The sequence below is a fragment of the Cryptomeria japonica genome, chromosome 10 (genome assembly GCF_030272615.1).
Source record: "Cryptomeria japonica chromosome 10, Sugi_1.0, whole genome shotgun sequence".
NCBI classification, from domain to species: domain Eukaryota; kingdom Viridiplantae; phylum Streptophyta; class Pinopsida; order Cupressales; family Cupressaceae; genus Cryptomeria; species Cryptomeria japonica.
Window position 1 is genome coordinate 501,996,532 of NC_081414.1, and position 16,805 is coordinate 502,013,336.

At 38.3% G+C, this 16,805-nt stretch overlaps 1 protein-coding gene across 1 annotated transcript in view; it reads right to left on the bottom strand.

Moving 5' to 3' along the window:
- LOC131859552 (uncharacterized) overlaps positions 1–16,805 on the bottom strand; it is a 247,870-nt gene that overhangs the window by 186,778 nt on the left and 44,287 nt on the right. Inside the window, exon 2 of the mRNA XM_059213460.1 lies at positions 4,876–4,986. Coding sequence (XP_059069443.1) covers positions 4,876–4,986 — 111 coding nt within the window. The remainder of the gene's footprint in view (positions 1–4,875; positions 4,987–16,805) is intronic.

Genomic DNA, 16,805 nt, shown 5'->3' on the forward strand with positions numbered 1-16,805 from the left:
GAAGACAATCGTGTGAAATACCTTAATGGCCCGAAAAGCTTAAGAGAAGTCGTTTTAACTCCAAAGGGCTTCCATCGCGCGTTATACTTTAATGAGCCAAAAAAGAGAAAATGTTTGAACTCTTACAAATTGGCTCTAAAAGTCGAAAATTAGTTAAGGCTCATTTGGCCGAAGAACACCAAGGAGTTCAAATCTCACGAAGTCTAATTTGCCAAAAATGACAGAGGGAAGAGCTCACAAAACCGGCTTCCAGGCCGAAATTGGCTAAAATTCTGAATTGCACATTTAAGATAAAGTAGTCGGGTTTCTAAGTTAACAAATATCTTGAAAATGCTGAATTTCATCTAGGGCGACCAAGGAGGGCCGGAAATCTCACATTTCGGCCCAAAGGCCCGAAGTTTGCATAAAGACGTTCAACTTAAAACAAAGTTCGCTCATATCACTTCATGGCCAAGATGATAAACTCGCAAAAGGCTTCAAAGGGCCGAAATTCGCCAAATCAATCCTTGGAAGCTAAAATCTCACATTTTAGGTGAAGCGTTCAAAATTGGACATGTTTCTTAAACATGTTTGAACTTAGAAACATCTCGTAGTTCACCTCCCAGGCCTGAATTTAATCTAAATTCTGAGAGCAAATCAAGACAAAGGCCCGAATTTCACGAGAAGCATTTAAAGGATACATCTCACAAAGAGCTTCTCAAGTCCGAACCCTCAGACGAAGCCACATGTTAAATCGAATTTAATATTTGTCAAATTAATTTAATTAATTTTTCAAATTGATTGATTAAAGGTGAAATTGATTGTTCACAGGAAAACGACGTCGACGAAGAGCTAGAGCGTCAACCTAAAGCTCAGATTGGAGATGTGATCGCAAGCAAAGTTGGAAGTTGGAGACGAAGATGCAGCACAGGATCAAAGCAACCGGGTATTGGGAAGTGTGCCACCCGGACAACAAGCCAAGGTCTACCACCAAGACCAAAGACCAAAGAACACTCTGAATGCTGCAAGTCTATGCACTCTCGAGAAATACACAGCTAGATTTAATTCCAAAAGTTCAGTTTCTGAAAACTGAAACTGTATTATTGTAAAACTGCTTGTGGGCCCCACTCAAGATATTTTAAAACAGAGGGGACACAGGTTAGTTATGTTCAACTACCAAATAGACCTAAATTAAAGCCAAATAGTGGTAGGCAGTTGAGATAGTGGTTGGGTGGATGACTGAGAGTTTAATAGGCTGGTTGGGTGGATGACTAAGAGTTTAATAGGCATGGGTTAAAGCTGCTAGCTTCTGGAAGGCAAATTGCAGCCCTTGGATGCAGTCCATCTTGGCCACTGGTTCAAATTGTAAATCTATAAAAGGCAGGATGCCTCTCATTGTAGAGGGTTAGAATTTTGGTTGTTAGAGTTTTGTAGTGGGATTTAGAATTAGAATAGGTTAGATTTTAGTAGTAGCATAGAGATGTTGCAGAAACTGTTGTAATAGGCAGCTGAAATCAATATATAGACATTGATTTGGTGTTTATCATCTTGTTTTCAATTTGTTTGCATGGTTTCGTTTAGCTAGTTAATTTTAGAGTGCAGGGATTTTAATGGTGAAGTGTAGAGGGGTATTTGATGCATTTCTGGTTCATACCATTGGGAGTCTGTTGATTGTAGGTCACCGTGCATGGTTAGTCTGAACCCAAACTGTGCTTAGTTCAACTGCAGGTGTTCGTATTTAGACTGCGCCAGAATTGGGTGCCTAAAACGAGTGTCTCCGGTCTGAAAATCCTTCATCACTTGGAGTTTGCACCGTTCTTGTCTAGTTGTGAGGGTGTCTCTAGCAAAACAAGAATTGGTTTATCGAAATCTGTCTACCCGCTACATCAGCTGTTATCTTCCTTGTCCTTAGGCTTCCTGAACCCTTCCCTTTTGATTTTATTTCGCAATCTGAAAATCGCAGCAGACCATCTTGTTGCAAATCGTAAGACCCCTTGTGCTCCCAACAAAACACATCGATCGCTGAGTTATCTCGCAGTCAAGACCTGACAACTGAAACCTTGAGGTCATCTACCATTGATCAATTTAAAATAGCATTAGGGATTTCCGTATCTAAATAGAGGACAGGATACTCAGTGAGATCATTCTATTTTGCGTTGGCCGAAGAGAGTCGTATTTCAATGATTTTAGCCACGTCAACAGGGTGTTGACCCTTGACCCCGCAAGGGGCACTGCCCGTTGACCCCGTTGGAGTTGTTGCCCCCAAACCCCTATTTGATTTGACAAGTGCACTACAAGTTGGGGTTGTCCTATACAAGTCATTGCCTACATTCTTGTCATTAGTCTTTCCAGATATTACTTGATGTTTACTTGTCATCTGGAAGACGACTTTTTCTTTTGGGAGGGATGATGTAGTCAGCGTAAAATGCCTATGGTTATATTTGATAATATTTGTTATCTGCCAATGTATTAATTGTTTGTATTAAGTGGGTTGTCACTCTTGAGTAGTTAATGTGTCGATTCGTTGACGGTTGTATACCTCTCGACAACTGTCGAGTCCTTTAAATATGTTGTGTACCACCAAGGAAGGTAGTACAGTATAGTTGGATCTGTTGTAATCCTTGGCCAACCATCTCTTGTCTTCTTCTCTATAATAATTGTATGTGCGAATAAAGATATATTTTACTGCTATGTCTGGTATGCATTGTCATGTACATTATTGTTTCTTGTATTTAATTTATCAATTGTAACAGTAAATAACCAATAATGAACATTGAGAAACAAAGCCAACCAAGTGACTTATTATAAATAGACACTCTCTCCAAAATTCTTGGAGATCACACAAGGAGCCAAAATTCACTTTAGAAAGTGGCATAAGTGTTCTCAAGACTAACTGAGCTCAGTGGCATCATCAAGTAACCCCTCTGACAAGGCCGACACTCATCAAGAAGGTCAGAGCCAACTGCATTGCTAGAGAACCCAAAAATGGGGGCATTACAATTTACAGTCTTCCCCTTTGTGACCTTCCATTTGACACTTCAAACAACATTTACTGGTTTTTCCAGTGTACAGTCGTCTTCTTTCATTACTTAACTATAACCTTGGCATCTTTCAATTAATGGCACCCTTATCATTATAATCTCGTTCTTGAATTATAAATAGCATTTTTTCTCAGGAATTCACAAACTTCTTTTGAGCAAATTCCCTATTTACAAAATATTGTTTGTTTTAATTCATTCTGAATTGATTTTTTCAATATCTGTACTAAACTCAACATTTGTCAATTATAGTCTTTGGGTATTTTGCCTTGTGTTTTGGACCTGCTAGTTCACTGTAAATTTGGGTATCAAATGCAACTTTTAAAGCTCTTTGCTAGTTTTGTTCTTCATCTCTACATGACTATTATAATATTATTTTTATAAACCTCAATTGATCAGTAAACTTTATCATACGTCCCTACATAGTAGGGATATACTCAAACTTTATTTCCTCTGAAGATGAGCATTTTCATTTTGCTTATTCTGTTGCTCAGAATCTCTTTTCAGATTTTTAGTGGAAGAGGTCAATCTGGATCAGTGAGTGGACCACAAACCAATTAATATTGAAATATTATTCTGAGCATCATAGAAAAAAAGGATTGATCTGTTAGAGTTTCTGTGGACAAACAAAAATATCTTAAGGACCTATACTCTAGAAAATATCAACTTAGAAATTTGATAAAAGTGAAGGTGGCTCATGAGCATTCTTATATAGGTGTAGAAAACTGCAAGGGCAAAGGAAAAAAAAATTCAAACCCTAGAAACTCATCGATGGAAGTTGAATGAGATGAGGCAGATGTCACAACTCTGTTGACTCTTATAGAGAAGTTGCATGCAATCGAGCCTTGGGCACGACATCCAATCCTTGATATATTTAATGCAATTAAACAAATAGTGGATGAGGGTACTGATAGAGTTAATAAGAAAGATATAGAACAGAAATTGCCAACTGTGTGGCTCTTGTAGTTGGGCATCATCCTAGCTAAATGCTTCTTGTTTGGGATAATAGGAGGGATCCTATTCCTCATATTAACAAGGTAAAATAGCTTATTTACAAGAGTGATGGTACTGGTTTATGAAGAGATGATCATCTTCAGATTGTTAGTGATCTGCTGGAATTGACTTACATGGCTCTGTGTTGGATTTTTTCTGGAGTAGACATTCTAATTTCCAACCCCGTGGACATGGAAGTTTTTTTTTTGTTACTTTTAGTAACAGAAATAGCACTCTCTTTTAAAATTAATTCTCTGTAATTTGACTTGTTTGAATTATTATGGTCTGGAATTATATTTTGGTGGACTGGAAATGCTGCCCGCCTTGAGAAATCCTTCAGATTCAGGAGCCAAAACTCCATGCTTTCTAGTTCTCTTGCTTAACGGAATAAAGCTAGTTTTATATTTTTTTTAAATTGTGACCAAAAAAAGATGTATGAATGCATTCTAGACTCTCCAGCTATACTTCAAGTTTCCACACAAATACAGCCCTAATATTAGACATCTCAAAATTGGCCATACTCATGAGATTCTAGAACTAGCAGTATTTATAAATATTATTTATACAAACTAGGGTATAATTTGCAGTCAAAGTGTATGACACCAATATAATCCACAGGGGTCACATTTTAAAATTTCTATTGAAAGGATTTCTGGGTTATAAACTTTTAGTTATATCAAGGCATATAAGTTTCATTTAATTTACAAATGGTAAAGGCACTTGCAGGAAGAAAACTCGATATGTTAAAACTTTAAAGCAAATTGTATTGTAATAATAAGGAACCAACTACTAGGTAGAATAAAATACATGTAGATGCTACAAATAGTTTGATTTCTATAACTTCTAACTAATAAAACTATACTACCATGTTTTGATCCAACTATTGCATACGTCTCTTCAACAGGCTGCACCATTTGCAAAAGTGTCCCTCCAGCATCCAGCAAAAGTGCTTTGTATGCATTTCCTTGCTTTGGTCCTTCATATACACAAGAAAAATAAGAACTTTGAGATGTACAAAAAATAAAAGCATTACACAAAATCATTCCTCCCATAGATTCTACAATACCAAACATAACCCCTAAATATCAGGTTATTGCTGATGTTAGCATACTATTTTTTTTTAGCAGAAGATGCAAACATAGTTCAGCAAACACTAACTCAAACCAGGAAATAGGGTAATTATTTTTAACAAGCTAGTATAGGCATGTAAATATGTTAAGTGGGGACATTAGTTGCAATTATTGGAAAAGCTATCGATATTTTCTCTCAGACGAAGTTGCCATGGATCAATAAAATAAAAGACACAAAGCTTAAGAATAACTAGTTTCATTAAAATGATAACTAAATCACAAAAGATAAGCATGAATCGAAACTAAAAAATGAAAACTCTCTAACTTGAAAATTTTGTGGTTATGTATCCACCCAAATCAATCAGGGCTCCTCCAGTGGCAATAGTCCCAACTGTGTTAAGTTCAGGAAGCAGGTGCAGAGTCTTGACAATTAGCTGCTTATCAATGAACCATTTGGTTTGTTTTCGGATCTGGCCCTTTTTTACTACTCTTTATAGGTGCATAGAATAGTTTTATGTAGACATGGCTTCCAAAATTTGAACTATCTTTGCCACAAAAGATCATTCTTCAGTTGAAGGTAAGGGGCAGAAAGCTGAGTATGTATAGTTGTATGGCACAATTTTTGTTTGGGTTAGCACAGCATGTATTGAACATGAAATCACTTCAATAATTTAGTATCTCTTACTACCCACTGTTACAACTATGTTGTGTGGATAGGCATTGTACACACTTGTGACTATAAATATATGGATATCCAACAAGTACATTAGAAACTTTATTGGCACCACATCACAAACTATCTCTTCCTAAAAGATAAATGACATGTGAAAAACAGTACTAGAGAGTAACAAGTATACTTCGATTGTTGCATGCAGTAAACCAAGTTTGTGGATGGAGCATTGTTGGCAAATTCAACCACTTGACAGTTTTTAAAGAAATCAAATTCTTCATGCTGCCACCATTGATCCTGAATTCCAATTGCTGCACTTTTGCCCATGCGTTTGTCAATGGAATAGAATTCTACCTCAACATCTTTAGCAATGTCGACTAGGACACTGAGATATGTGTCCATAATTCCATCTAAGGACTTGACATCATAATCGTCTATTCTAGCCCTTGCAAGCAGACTCTTTTAAGCATGGCACTCACCATTGGAATGATTAGAACCTGTTGCAACACTTAAGTGCATTGGATAGTTTGTTCTTGCCCAAAGGCAATGTCTTCTTTGGCATGTTGGTTATTGCCTACTTGAACTCATCAAAGATTACCACATACCTATAGACTTCTCTAATCATCTTGGCTTTGATCAACTCCAGTCTAGATTGAATAGTTGGTTATTGGCTGCAATAGTACGAGTGGACTCAATGCTACTCTGACTCAAATGAGCCCAGCCTTGCATACAGCTCAAGAAAGGCATTAGCGTAGGCTTGGACTAAATAGTCATATCTTTACTACAATTGTGCCTGCTATGTAATGTCCCCTTCCAAGGACTAGCCCAGGAGACTATTTAGCCTATCTTATTCCAGTAGGCTAAAGTTGGCAGTAAGGAAATAAGTTAAATTAATTATTTAATATTATCCGATAAAGTACATTTTAAGGGTAATGTTATTTAATCAATTTAATAAAGTGCTATAAAGTGACTTAAGTGAAATATTAAAAGGGGAATAATAAAGTCACTTTATTCTCAAAACTTGAATGAATTATTTTAAGATGGAAATTGGAAAAGTTTACAAAAATGTTCTACAGGTTGGATAAAAGATGTTTTGGAGCTGATTTTCACTATGCTTGGATTATTTCTTCTGATTGAATTTTGGAGAGCTTCTTGTGGAGCCAAACCCTGGGACGCAAACCCTAAGGGATACTAGTTTCGGTAGTGAAACTATCTACCCTAACTAGTTGTTGGAGAGGTCATTCAGATTTCTCACAAATTTTTGACAAAGAACGAATAAAGGAAATTTGTAAAGTCTTTATTGAAGACAAATTTATGATACCATGAAGAAGTTAGACACCAAGAAGGAAGATATTATATAAATTTCATATTAATTGAAGAATCTCAAGAATGTATTGGTTGGGCGACTGCAGACATAGTTATGCTGAGGCATGAGACTGTTCTAAGTCATGTGTTTCATATTATACCATTTTTGGGCGATTTCCATATGCTGGGACGTGTCAGATGCTTGTGAGTAATAAGTGCTAGGCAACCTCCTTTAAAACAAACTGGAAGATATAATGCTGGTGTGTGGAGCATTTCCTGTGTGGTCGACCTGATTGTTGGACACCAAGAAGGAAGTTAGCAGGGCATTTTGTTTGATAAGAGATCTGGACATTTTGGGAGGAGAGATCAGTGACATTACATCCCCTTTCCCTAAGCACTTTGCCTTCTAGATTGGGCGTGAGCCTTTTCCTGTGCCGGGTGGTTGATTATTGGATGAGAAAATAATTTTCCTGCTGGGCGTGAGGGTTTTTTAACCATCTTCAGGCATATAGGAACTTATGAGGCTGAGTCAACTCTGCTGGGTGAATATGAAGGGAGATACTACAAATTAAAATTGTATTCTCTTTCTCTTATGAGGTCTGCAATTGTTTCCAGTCTGTGATAAACTGTAATCTGTCTCTGTCATTAATTCTTAATGTATATTCTTAATGTATATCAGACTTAATAGAGAAGTCAATCATGGTTTATGAATTTACATGTATGAAGGCAATTGTTTAGTATTCTCTGCAATCAGTTTCAGTTTAGAAAAACAGATAGTCGAAAGTATATTTCTTCTTAAATGCATTAAAATAAAGATCAGAAAATAATTGCAATGAAAACTAGACAGAACAGTTAATGCAAACCCTTGAACAAGTAACGTCCTTATACTCCATTCTGAAAAAAATACAATTTTGGGTGAAAGGTCCAATCAGGGATTTTACATGCTACAGGTAGCAATCAACAGACATCTTCAGAATCATATTCATCATTGAAGGCTTCCCAGAATTGTTCCCAAGTCAACTTAGATTTGTCATTTGCCTAGTCCTCCCAAAGCGCATGGGCTTGCCACCATTCTTGATAGATGAAGAGACTTTCAATAGTGCAATCTTTAATAAAAAAAACCTTCATCAGAGAAGTCATTCATGGAAAAGTATGATTCTAACCAATCTAGCTAGTTATCTATAACATGGCATTAATCTAACCCTCACACATAGGAATGTCTACATATACTTGAAACCTAAGGGGACTCGACTACCAAAAGCTCTACCTGATGATGAGGTAGATGGAACCACCCATTCATGGACTTCTATAAATTGGTTGAACAAATATCTCCACTAATCCATGAGTGCTTCAATTTCACACTTGATGATTGTGTGTGTCACCTCTTGCATTGTTTTGGCCACTTTGAAACAAGATGGTAATTAATTTGATGGATCTCAAGATTTGATGTTGAGGATCAAGTACTCCAGTCACATTCAATATGTCATGCAAGATGAAAATGAACTGATCTAACATCACTAATCCAGGGACTTGGTTGAATCCCGTTGAACAACCATCTAGATGAAGATCTAGATAAGTTATCACGCATGCAAGAGCTTTTGAGACAAACAAGTGCAAAGCAAGATATATAGAATTTAGAATTAAACAGGAAATTTATTAGTAGTATTTGAAAAACAAAACTTTATTCATTGAAAATAAAGGAGACTAAGGTTTTTACCATTTAAATGCCTTCAATTTGATCTTTGATTCTGCAAAGTTATATTCGTGTTAAATTGGAAGAAGAGGATAAATGTATAATTTTAATTCTCTTTATCTAAACTTTGACAAAATCTAATTGTTGCAATTAGTGGCGATGCTATAGAGCATAGGATGGATATTCTTGTTGTTGCTTTGCTAAGCAAAGAAATGAAAAGGAAAACCATGAATGAGGGTTCCAAGTATGCATTGCACGTTCAAGGTAAAGCCAAGAAAAAGGGGGATAAGAAAAGGACAAAATCTAGAGGTAGATATAAAAGACCACCGCAAGATTAAACTAAAATGTTAAACTATGGGAAATGGACTCATTTTAGGAGTGCAAAATTAAAAAAGCATAGAGGTGATGACTCCTCTGCTGACAAATCCTCTAATGATGTTATTTGTGATGCTTTATTTATAAGTGCTAACATTGCTAGTGATGGCTCATGGCTGATTGATTCAAGTGCCTAATACCACGACTCCTCACAAGGTGTGGTTCTCACATTACAAAGCATATAGTCGTTTTCAGATGTTTCTTGGCAACAATAGTTCTCACGTTACAAAACATATAGTGGTGTTGAGATGTTTCTAGGCAACAATAGTTCTCACGAGATTGTTGGCAAAGAATAATAAGTGAAAAACTTGAAAAGACAGCTGCCACAAAACGATCCAACTCATAACTATCAAGGGTATTGTTGATGTGGCAAAAGTCGCATCGCTGCAACTCTATCCGGCCAATGCAGAATAGAATAGTCTCGTCGAGTATCCCATCCTCTCTTGTATAAGGAAACCCTAATGTTGTTTTTAATCGATCAAAGGGGACAACATCAAGGTTCCAAATGTCAATTCTTAACTGCGGGATAACTCAACAGTCGATGTGTTTTGCTGGGAGCACAAGGGGCCTTACGTTTTGCAAATAGCTAGTTTGCTGCGATTCTCAGACTGGGAAATGAAAGAAAAAAATAAGGGTTAGGAGACCTAAAACTAACAAGACTGGTATGCGGGTAGACGGATTCAACACAACCAATCCCTGCTTGGCCAGAATGACTCACAACCTTGCAAGAACGGTGCAATCTTCAAAAGGACTTGGAAGATTTTCAGACTACAAATGCATGGCTAAGCACCCAATTCTGGCGCAGCTCAGACGGGCACCTGCAATTGAACTAAACACAATTAAATGCTCAGACTAACCATACACATGGACATACAATCATTATCTCCTCAATGGTATGAGCCTGAATTCATCAAATACCTACACACCCAAATGAAAGATCTATCTAAAATGCTGAAAGAAACCATGCAAACAAAAGAAAACAAAGACAATAAACACCATATTTCAATGTTCATATATTTTCTTCAGCTGCCATTACAACAATTTTTGCAGCATCTCCATGCTACAGCTAAAATCTAACTTTCTACAAAACTCTAACCTATTCTAACTGAAATCTAACAGCCTATTTGCCTAAAAATCTAACAATCTCTAACTAGAGTCTAACTATCTAACCCTTTACAAGAGAAATGCCCCTGCCTTTTATAGAATTTACAATTTGAACCGGTGCTCAGGATTGACTGCATCCAAGGGCTGCAATCTGCCTTCTAGAAGTTGGCAGCTTTAACCCATGCCCACTCAATTTTCAGCTATCTCCCCAACCACTATCTCAACTGCCTACCACTATTTGGCTTTAATTTAGGTCTATCCGGCAGTTGAACATAACTGACCTGTGTCACCTTGTTTTAAAATATCTTCAACGGGGCCCACAGGCAGCTCTTTACAATAAACAATTTCAGTTTTTAAAATTGAATTTCTAGAATTAAATCCAGTTGTGCATTTTTTTCTGAGAATGCATAATTTGGTAGCATTCTGAATGTTCTTCGGTCTTTGGTCTCGATGGTGGACTTCAGCTTGTGGTTCAAGTAGTGGGGTGCATCCCAATGCTTGGTTTTGATCTCGCGGTCCGCAACACATTCTTGCATCTTCGCTTCGATCTTTGATCGCGATCCTTCTTCGATTTGCGTTTTAGGGTTTCTCCTGGTTCTTTCCGACGACGTCCTGCAAATAATAAATTTCACCTTTAATCAATCAATTTGAAAAATTAGTTAAATTAATTTGACAAATATTAAATTTTATGCGATGTCAGGCTACATCTCAGTGAAGTTTGGCCTTGAGAAGCTCTTTGTGAGATGTATCTTTTAAAGTTAAACGTCTCTCTTCGAACGTGATATCCAATCCTTCGTCTTGATTCGCTCTCCAACTTAGACGAAATTTAGGCCTGAGAAGTAAACTGCAAGATGTTAAGTTTAAATGTTTCCGCCTTCTCTTTCAAATTTCGGGGCCTTTAGGCAAGTTGAGAGATGTTGTGCTTCCTCTAAGCGAATTTCAAATGCCCTCATTAGATCCTTTCTGAATTTGAAGTTAGGATGTTTGTACTTTCTAGTTCCCACATACATTGATCATAACCTAAACCCTTTCACTTGACATACCATTCAACACAATAATTTCCACTTGTTTCCCCCTATTCTTTCATGATTTTCTGGTCTATTGAGCGATTTGAGAGATCTCCGGACGTTTTCTTTCATTTTAGATTCATGGGCGGAATTTACAATTTTTCCTTTCATTAGTTTTCGGCTTAGAAAATGGTATTGGCAAACTCGGACTTAGGATTGAGCTACAAAGGCGTGATACTTACAAAGTTCGGCCTTTTTGATTGATACACGAGACATCTTTAAAAGACCTCCTGGATTTTCGGTGCTTATCACTATTCTGCAAACTCGGTCCTTTATGCGTTTTGGCAAAGTCGACCTTGTACATTTGAACTCTTTGAAGTTTTCGGCTAAATGATGATTTTCGGCTCAATAGCTTAAAATGCGAACTTAGGCTTTTGAACTTTTCGGCCTAAATACGTATCTTGTGTGAATTCATCTCTCTTTAATGTTTTTCGGCCAAATGAAGGATTATTCGCGACTTTTAGGTATATTGCGCGATTTATCTTCTTAGTTTCTTCGGGCAAGTGAGGTGTTTGCAGAGTTTCGGTCCTTCTTTGGTTTGTTAGTGTGATGTAACCTTCTGATCATTTTCGGCATTTTTGGCTATATGGCGCGATTTTCAGTTTGCTTCCCATTTCCGCGACTTTCCTCTGTCTTTTTGGCTTACTGGTCGATTTTGAGAGTTTAAGTGGTTTTTCGGCCAGAAGAAATTTGCAAGATTTACCCTTCATTTCATCTTTTTTGGCAAACAAGAGATTTCGCGCAACTTGGATTCTAGAGGGTTTCTCGGTATAAAAGACGACTTTGACGCAATTTTAGCTTTCACTGCATTTTCGGCTTGTAAGTTTAAAATGCAACTTAGAACCTTTTTTCGGATCATTGGACAATTTGCAAATTCGGCAAAACCACCAAATCCTCCCAACATCCTCCTTTGATAAAATTGGGCCTTATGAAGGATTTATGCGAGTTTGGAGATTGAATGATTTTCGAGTGATTGGTGATTTCGCGAGACTGGACACTTAAGAGTCTTTGCGAATTCGGGTCTTTTCTCCAATTTGTGACTTCGTCACTACGGGGCATTCTACGGGTTTGCAAGGCATTTTGCGGATCACAACTTTGTCCCTTTTCTCAGAACCTACGACGGGCAAATTTACCCTTAAAAACTCAGGCTTCGCATGAAATTCACGAATTTTGCTTTCAGGATTGAAGGGTTGGAACTCACTATGTCTTCGAATTACAGAATGAATCACTTCTCGCATGAGGGTAGAATGAGAGGGGGTCTCCGTCAAGGACGGGGCAAGGTGTGCATAACGCGCAACAAATGGCGAGTGGCTGGGAAATGTTCCTGAACATTTCAAGGATGACTATCCGGATCGAACCCCAGAATCTCTGGTTTATACCCCACAAAACAACCCAAATGACAAAAGACATACTCAAAATAAAAATGAGGTCGCAAACTGAATCAAGTCACCAACCTTGAATTTCAAGTGTGTGTAGTGAAGTTCATTCCAGGTTAGAGAAAGTTGAGATATCATTGTTCAATCAAGACAAGGTATGTGGGACGAGTCTAACTTCAAAAGCAACCTGGATATTGCCTCGCTGCCAGCGGGCGTCTATAGCCCCGACGAGGTTATCACTTGTAAGCTCACAAAGATTGCTCTATTTCCGATAAATTTTCTTTTTTGAATACCAACATAGGTGTCTGCACTCCCAAAGCCAAGCAGTTTGATATTTCTTTGCTTTTCAATTTCTTTTCTTTGGATTTTTTCTTTGGATTTTCACTTTGGTCACTTTGGCTGGCAAGCAGTGAAGCCTACGTGGGATTGAGCGTTACAGTGATCGCTGAAGCAGAGCTTCAGATTTTTACTTGCAATGAATTCCCTTTGACAAAACAACATACTTAAGCGATTTTAAGCATTTAAATGTGCAGTGATCACAATGTTGGTGACAAGACGCAGTAAACAACTAAATTTTTTAAATGACTAAGCGTTTAGACCAAATGAGCTGACTACGGGGACAACTGTCAATTAGGTGCTCTACCAAAGTCGGTATCCAAGAAATGAGCTGGAAAAACTTCCTGACTTCACACCAATGCTGGGAAAAGCAAACATACCCCTCACAAAAATTGACAGGGATAAAACCCCTTCCGAAAGGACACCTACGCTATGGAAAGCAAACTAACTAAAGCGGAAAAACAGGGAAACTAAGCTAAAAACAGAAAACTACTCTAAAACTGAAAAACAAAAACCTAAACTAACTATGTACAAGAAGAGTCGGACTGTACAAAATGTAGACTGTATGCATGCGTTCCCGACCCAAGGTGATTTCTCAGTATGTGCAGCAGTAACAGGGCAGTGGGAACAGTTCTCAGCTTGGCTTGTTTGAATTTGTATTCTGAAAAGAAAATTTTCAGTTGGCCACTCTCAGGTTTAACCAGAACATCGAGCAGTATTAACAATTGAGGGAGTTCATTAGGTCCGTGGTTAATCCATTTACAAGTTGTTTTCCCAGAATATTCAAAATTAAACTGAACATTTTCAAGATTAACAGTAGGAGGGAAAGAAACAACCTGATGTGTTTCTGAGTCATGCGGGGTGTCATGAGGTTGGGAGTCTTCAGTTGCTTCAGGAGGTCGCAACTGGTGGTGCAACATCTCACTTGCATCCGGCTCATGCAAATCAGCATCAAATTATTTGTCAGGTGGTACAGGCTGAAAATCGATCTCAAAACCAAACTCAAACTCAAGAAAGAGGGGTGCATCATCTGTCGGTGCATCTTCAGATTGTATGAACAATGTGTCTTTATACACCTCTGTCAGCATGTCTTCAAACAGCAAGGACTCCTTGATCGATTGATCCTTAAAAATGTCCTTGACGGACTCTTGGACTGCATCATCCATTGGCAGGGCTACTGCAAACTGCTCTTCAGCGTCGGGCTGATCTATGGAGCTCACTGGATTGTCCTCTTCAAATGCAAGGACAACATAGTCACCTGCTGTCACATCTTCTTTTGGTGCAAGGACAACAAAGTCATATGCTGGCATAATCTGATTGACTGGTTCATCTTGCTCAACAATTGGTAACTCCATCCTTTCATCATTGGGGAGTGTGGCACTGCATTGATTTTGCATTCGTCTATATTCGTTTGCAGCAAGGTAAGCACTCCACACTTTGATGGTGATGGGCTCTTTTGGTTCTTCCGGCAGTCCATATTGGGCTTTAACTTGACTGACTGCCTCCATGCATAGCGAGCAAGTAAATTCCGAATGTGGGGTGCAATGAATTCTGCACCACCAAGGTGACAGCACGTTCTCCAAGCACAACTCATCGAGACCAAACTGGTCCTCAATCCGATCCTTAAATCTTGTAAACTCATAAGTGCTAGATAGAGGACTAGGGATATCTGACTGTGCTAGCTTCTCTGGTTTAGGGATATCCCAGAAAAATATTTGCCCCTGCAATGCCAACTCAACTCTGACAGAAACGTCAAGCAACTCAACTCATCGTGCTCAGTTGTGCCATGAATCCTGCAGTGAGCTACCGATGTGAATTCAGACAGCTGACTGTCATACAACTGCAGACTCAGCCTTTGCTGAATTTGGAAAATGTCGGACTGTGGACTGTCCTCATGAAGCGACTAACCATACATTTTGACTCAGAAATATTTTGGTATTTTCAAATTTTGTGATTTTTTTGGATTTTTTGGTTTAACAGAGATCTTGCATATCCCAAATATAGCATTTAAATTGGCTCAATGGACTGACTTGCTACAAGGAACCTAACAGGGGCCCTCCTTCTAGCGCCAATTTTGTTGACATGGCGAAAGTCGCATTGCTACAATTCTATCCAACCAACGGAGAATAGAATAGTCTCGCCGACTATCCTATCCTCTCTTGTATAAGGAAGTCGTAATGGTGTTTTTAATCAATCAAAGGGGACAACCTAAAGGTTCCAAATGTCTGTTCTTCACTGCGGGATAACTCAACGGTCGATGTGTTTTGATGGGAGCACAAGGGGCCTTACGTTTTGCAACAAGCTAGTTTGTTGTGATTCTCAAACTGGGAAATGAAAGAAAAAGAGAAGGGTCAGGAGACGTAAAACTAACAAGACTGGTATGCGGGTAGACGGATTCAACACAACCAATCCCTGCTTGGCTAGAATGACTCACAACCTTGCAGGAACAGTGCAATCTTCAAAGGGACTTGAAAGATTTTTCAGACTGCAAATGCATGGCTAACCACCCATATCTGGCGCAGCTCAGACGGACACCTACAATTGAACTAAATGCAATTAAATGCTCAGACTAATCATACACAAGAATATACAATCAGTATCTCCTCAATGGTATGAGCCTGAATCCATCAAATACCTGCACACCCAAAAGAAAGGTCTATCTAAAATGTTGAAAGAAACCATGCAAACAAAAGAAAACAAAGACAATAAACACCATATTTCAATGTTCATATATTTGCTTCAGCTGCCATTACAACAATTTCTGCAGCATCTCCACGCTACTGCTAAAATCTAACTTTCTACAAAACTCTAACCTATTCTAACAGAAATCTAACAGCCTAACTGCCTAAAAATCTAACAATCTCTAACTAGAGTCTAACTATCTAACCCTTTACAAGAGAAATGCCCCTACCTTTATATAATTTACAATTTGAACCGGTGCCCAGGCTTGACTACATCCAAGGGCTGCAATCTGCCTTCTAGAAGGTGGCAGCTTTAACCCATGCCCACTCGATTTTTAGCTATCTCCCCAACCACTATCTCAACTGCCTACCACTATTTGTCTTTAATTTAGGTCTATCCGATAGTTGAACATAACTGACCTGTGTCCCCTTGTTTTAAAAAATCTTCAATGGGGCCCACAAGCAGCTCTTTACAATAAACAATTTCAGTTTTTAAAACTGAATTTCTGGAATTAAATCCAACTGTGCATTTTTTTTGAGAATGCATAATTTCGTATCATTCTGAATGTTGTTCGGTCTTTGGTCTCGGTGGTGGACTTCAACGTGTGGTTCAAGTAGTGGAGCGCATCCCAATGCTTGGTTTTGATCTCGCGGTCCGCAGCGCGTTCTTACATCTTTGCGTCCAGCTTCGATCGCGATCCTTCTTCGATTTGCATTTCAGGCTTCTCTTGGTTCTTTCCGACGACGTCCTACAAATAATAAATTTCACCTTTAATCAATCAATTTGAAAAATTAATTAAATTAATTTGACAAATATTAAATTTTATGCGATGTCGGGCTACGTCTAGGTGAAGTTTGGGCTTGAGAAGCTCTTTGTGAGATTTATCTTTTAAATGTCTCTCTTCGAACGTGAAATCCGATCCTTCATCTTGACTCGCTCTCCATCTTAACGAAATTTAGGCCCGAGAGGTAAACTGCAAGATGTTAAGTTTAAATGTTTTCGCCTTCTCTTTCGGATTTTGGGGCCTTTAGGCAAGTTGAGAGATGTTATGCTTCCTCTGAGCGAATTTCAAATGCCATCATTAGATCCTTAGCTGAATTTGAAGTTAGGATGTCTG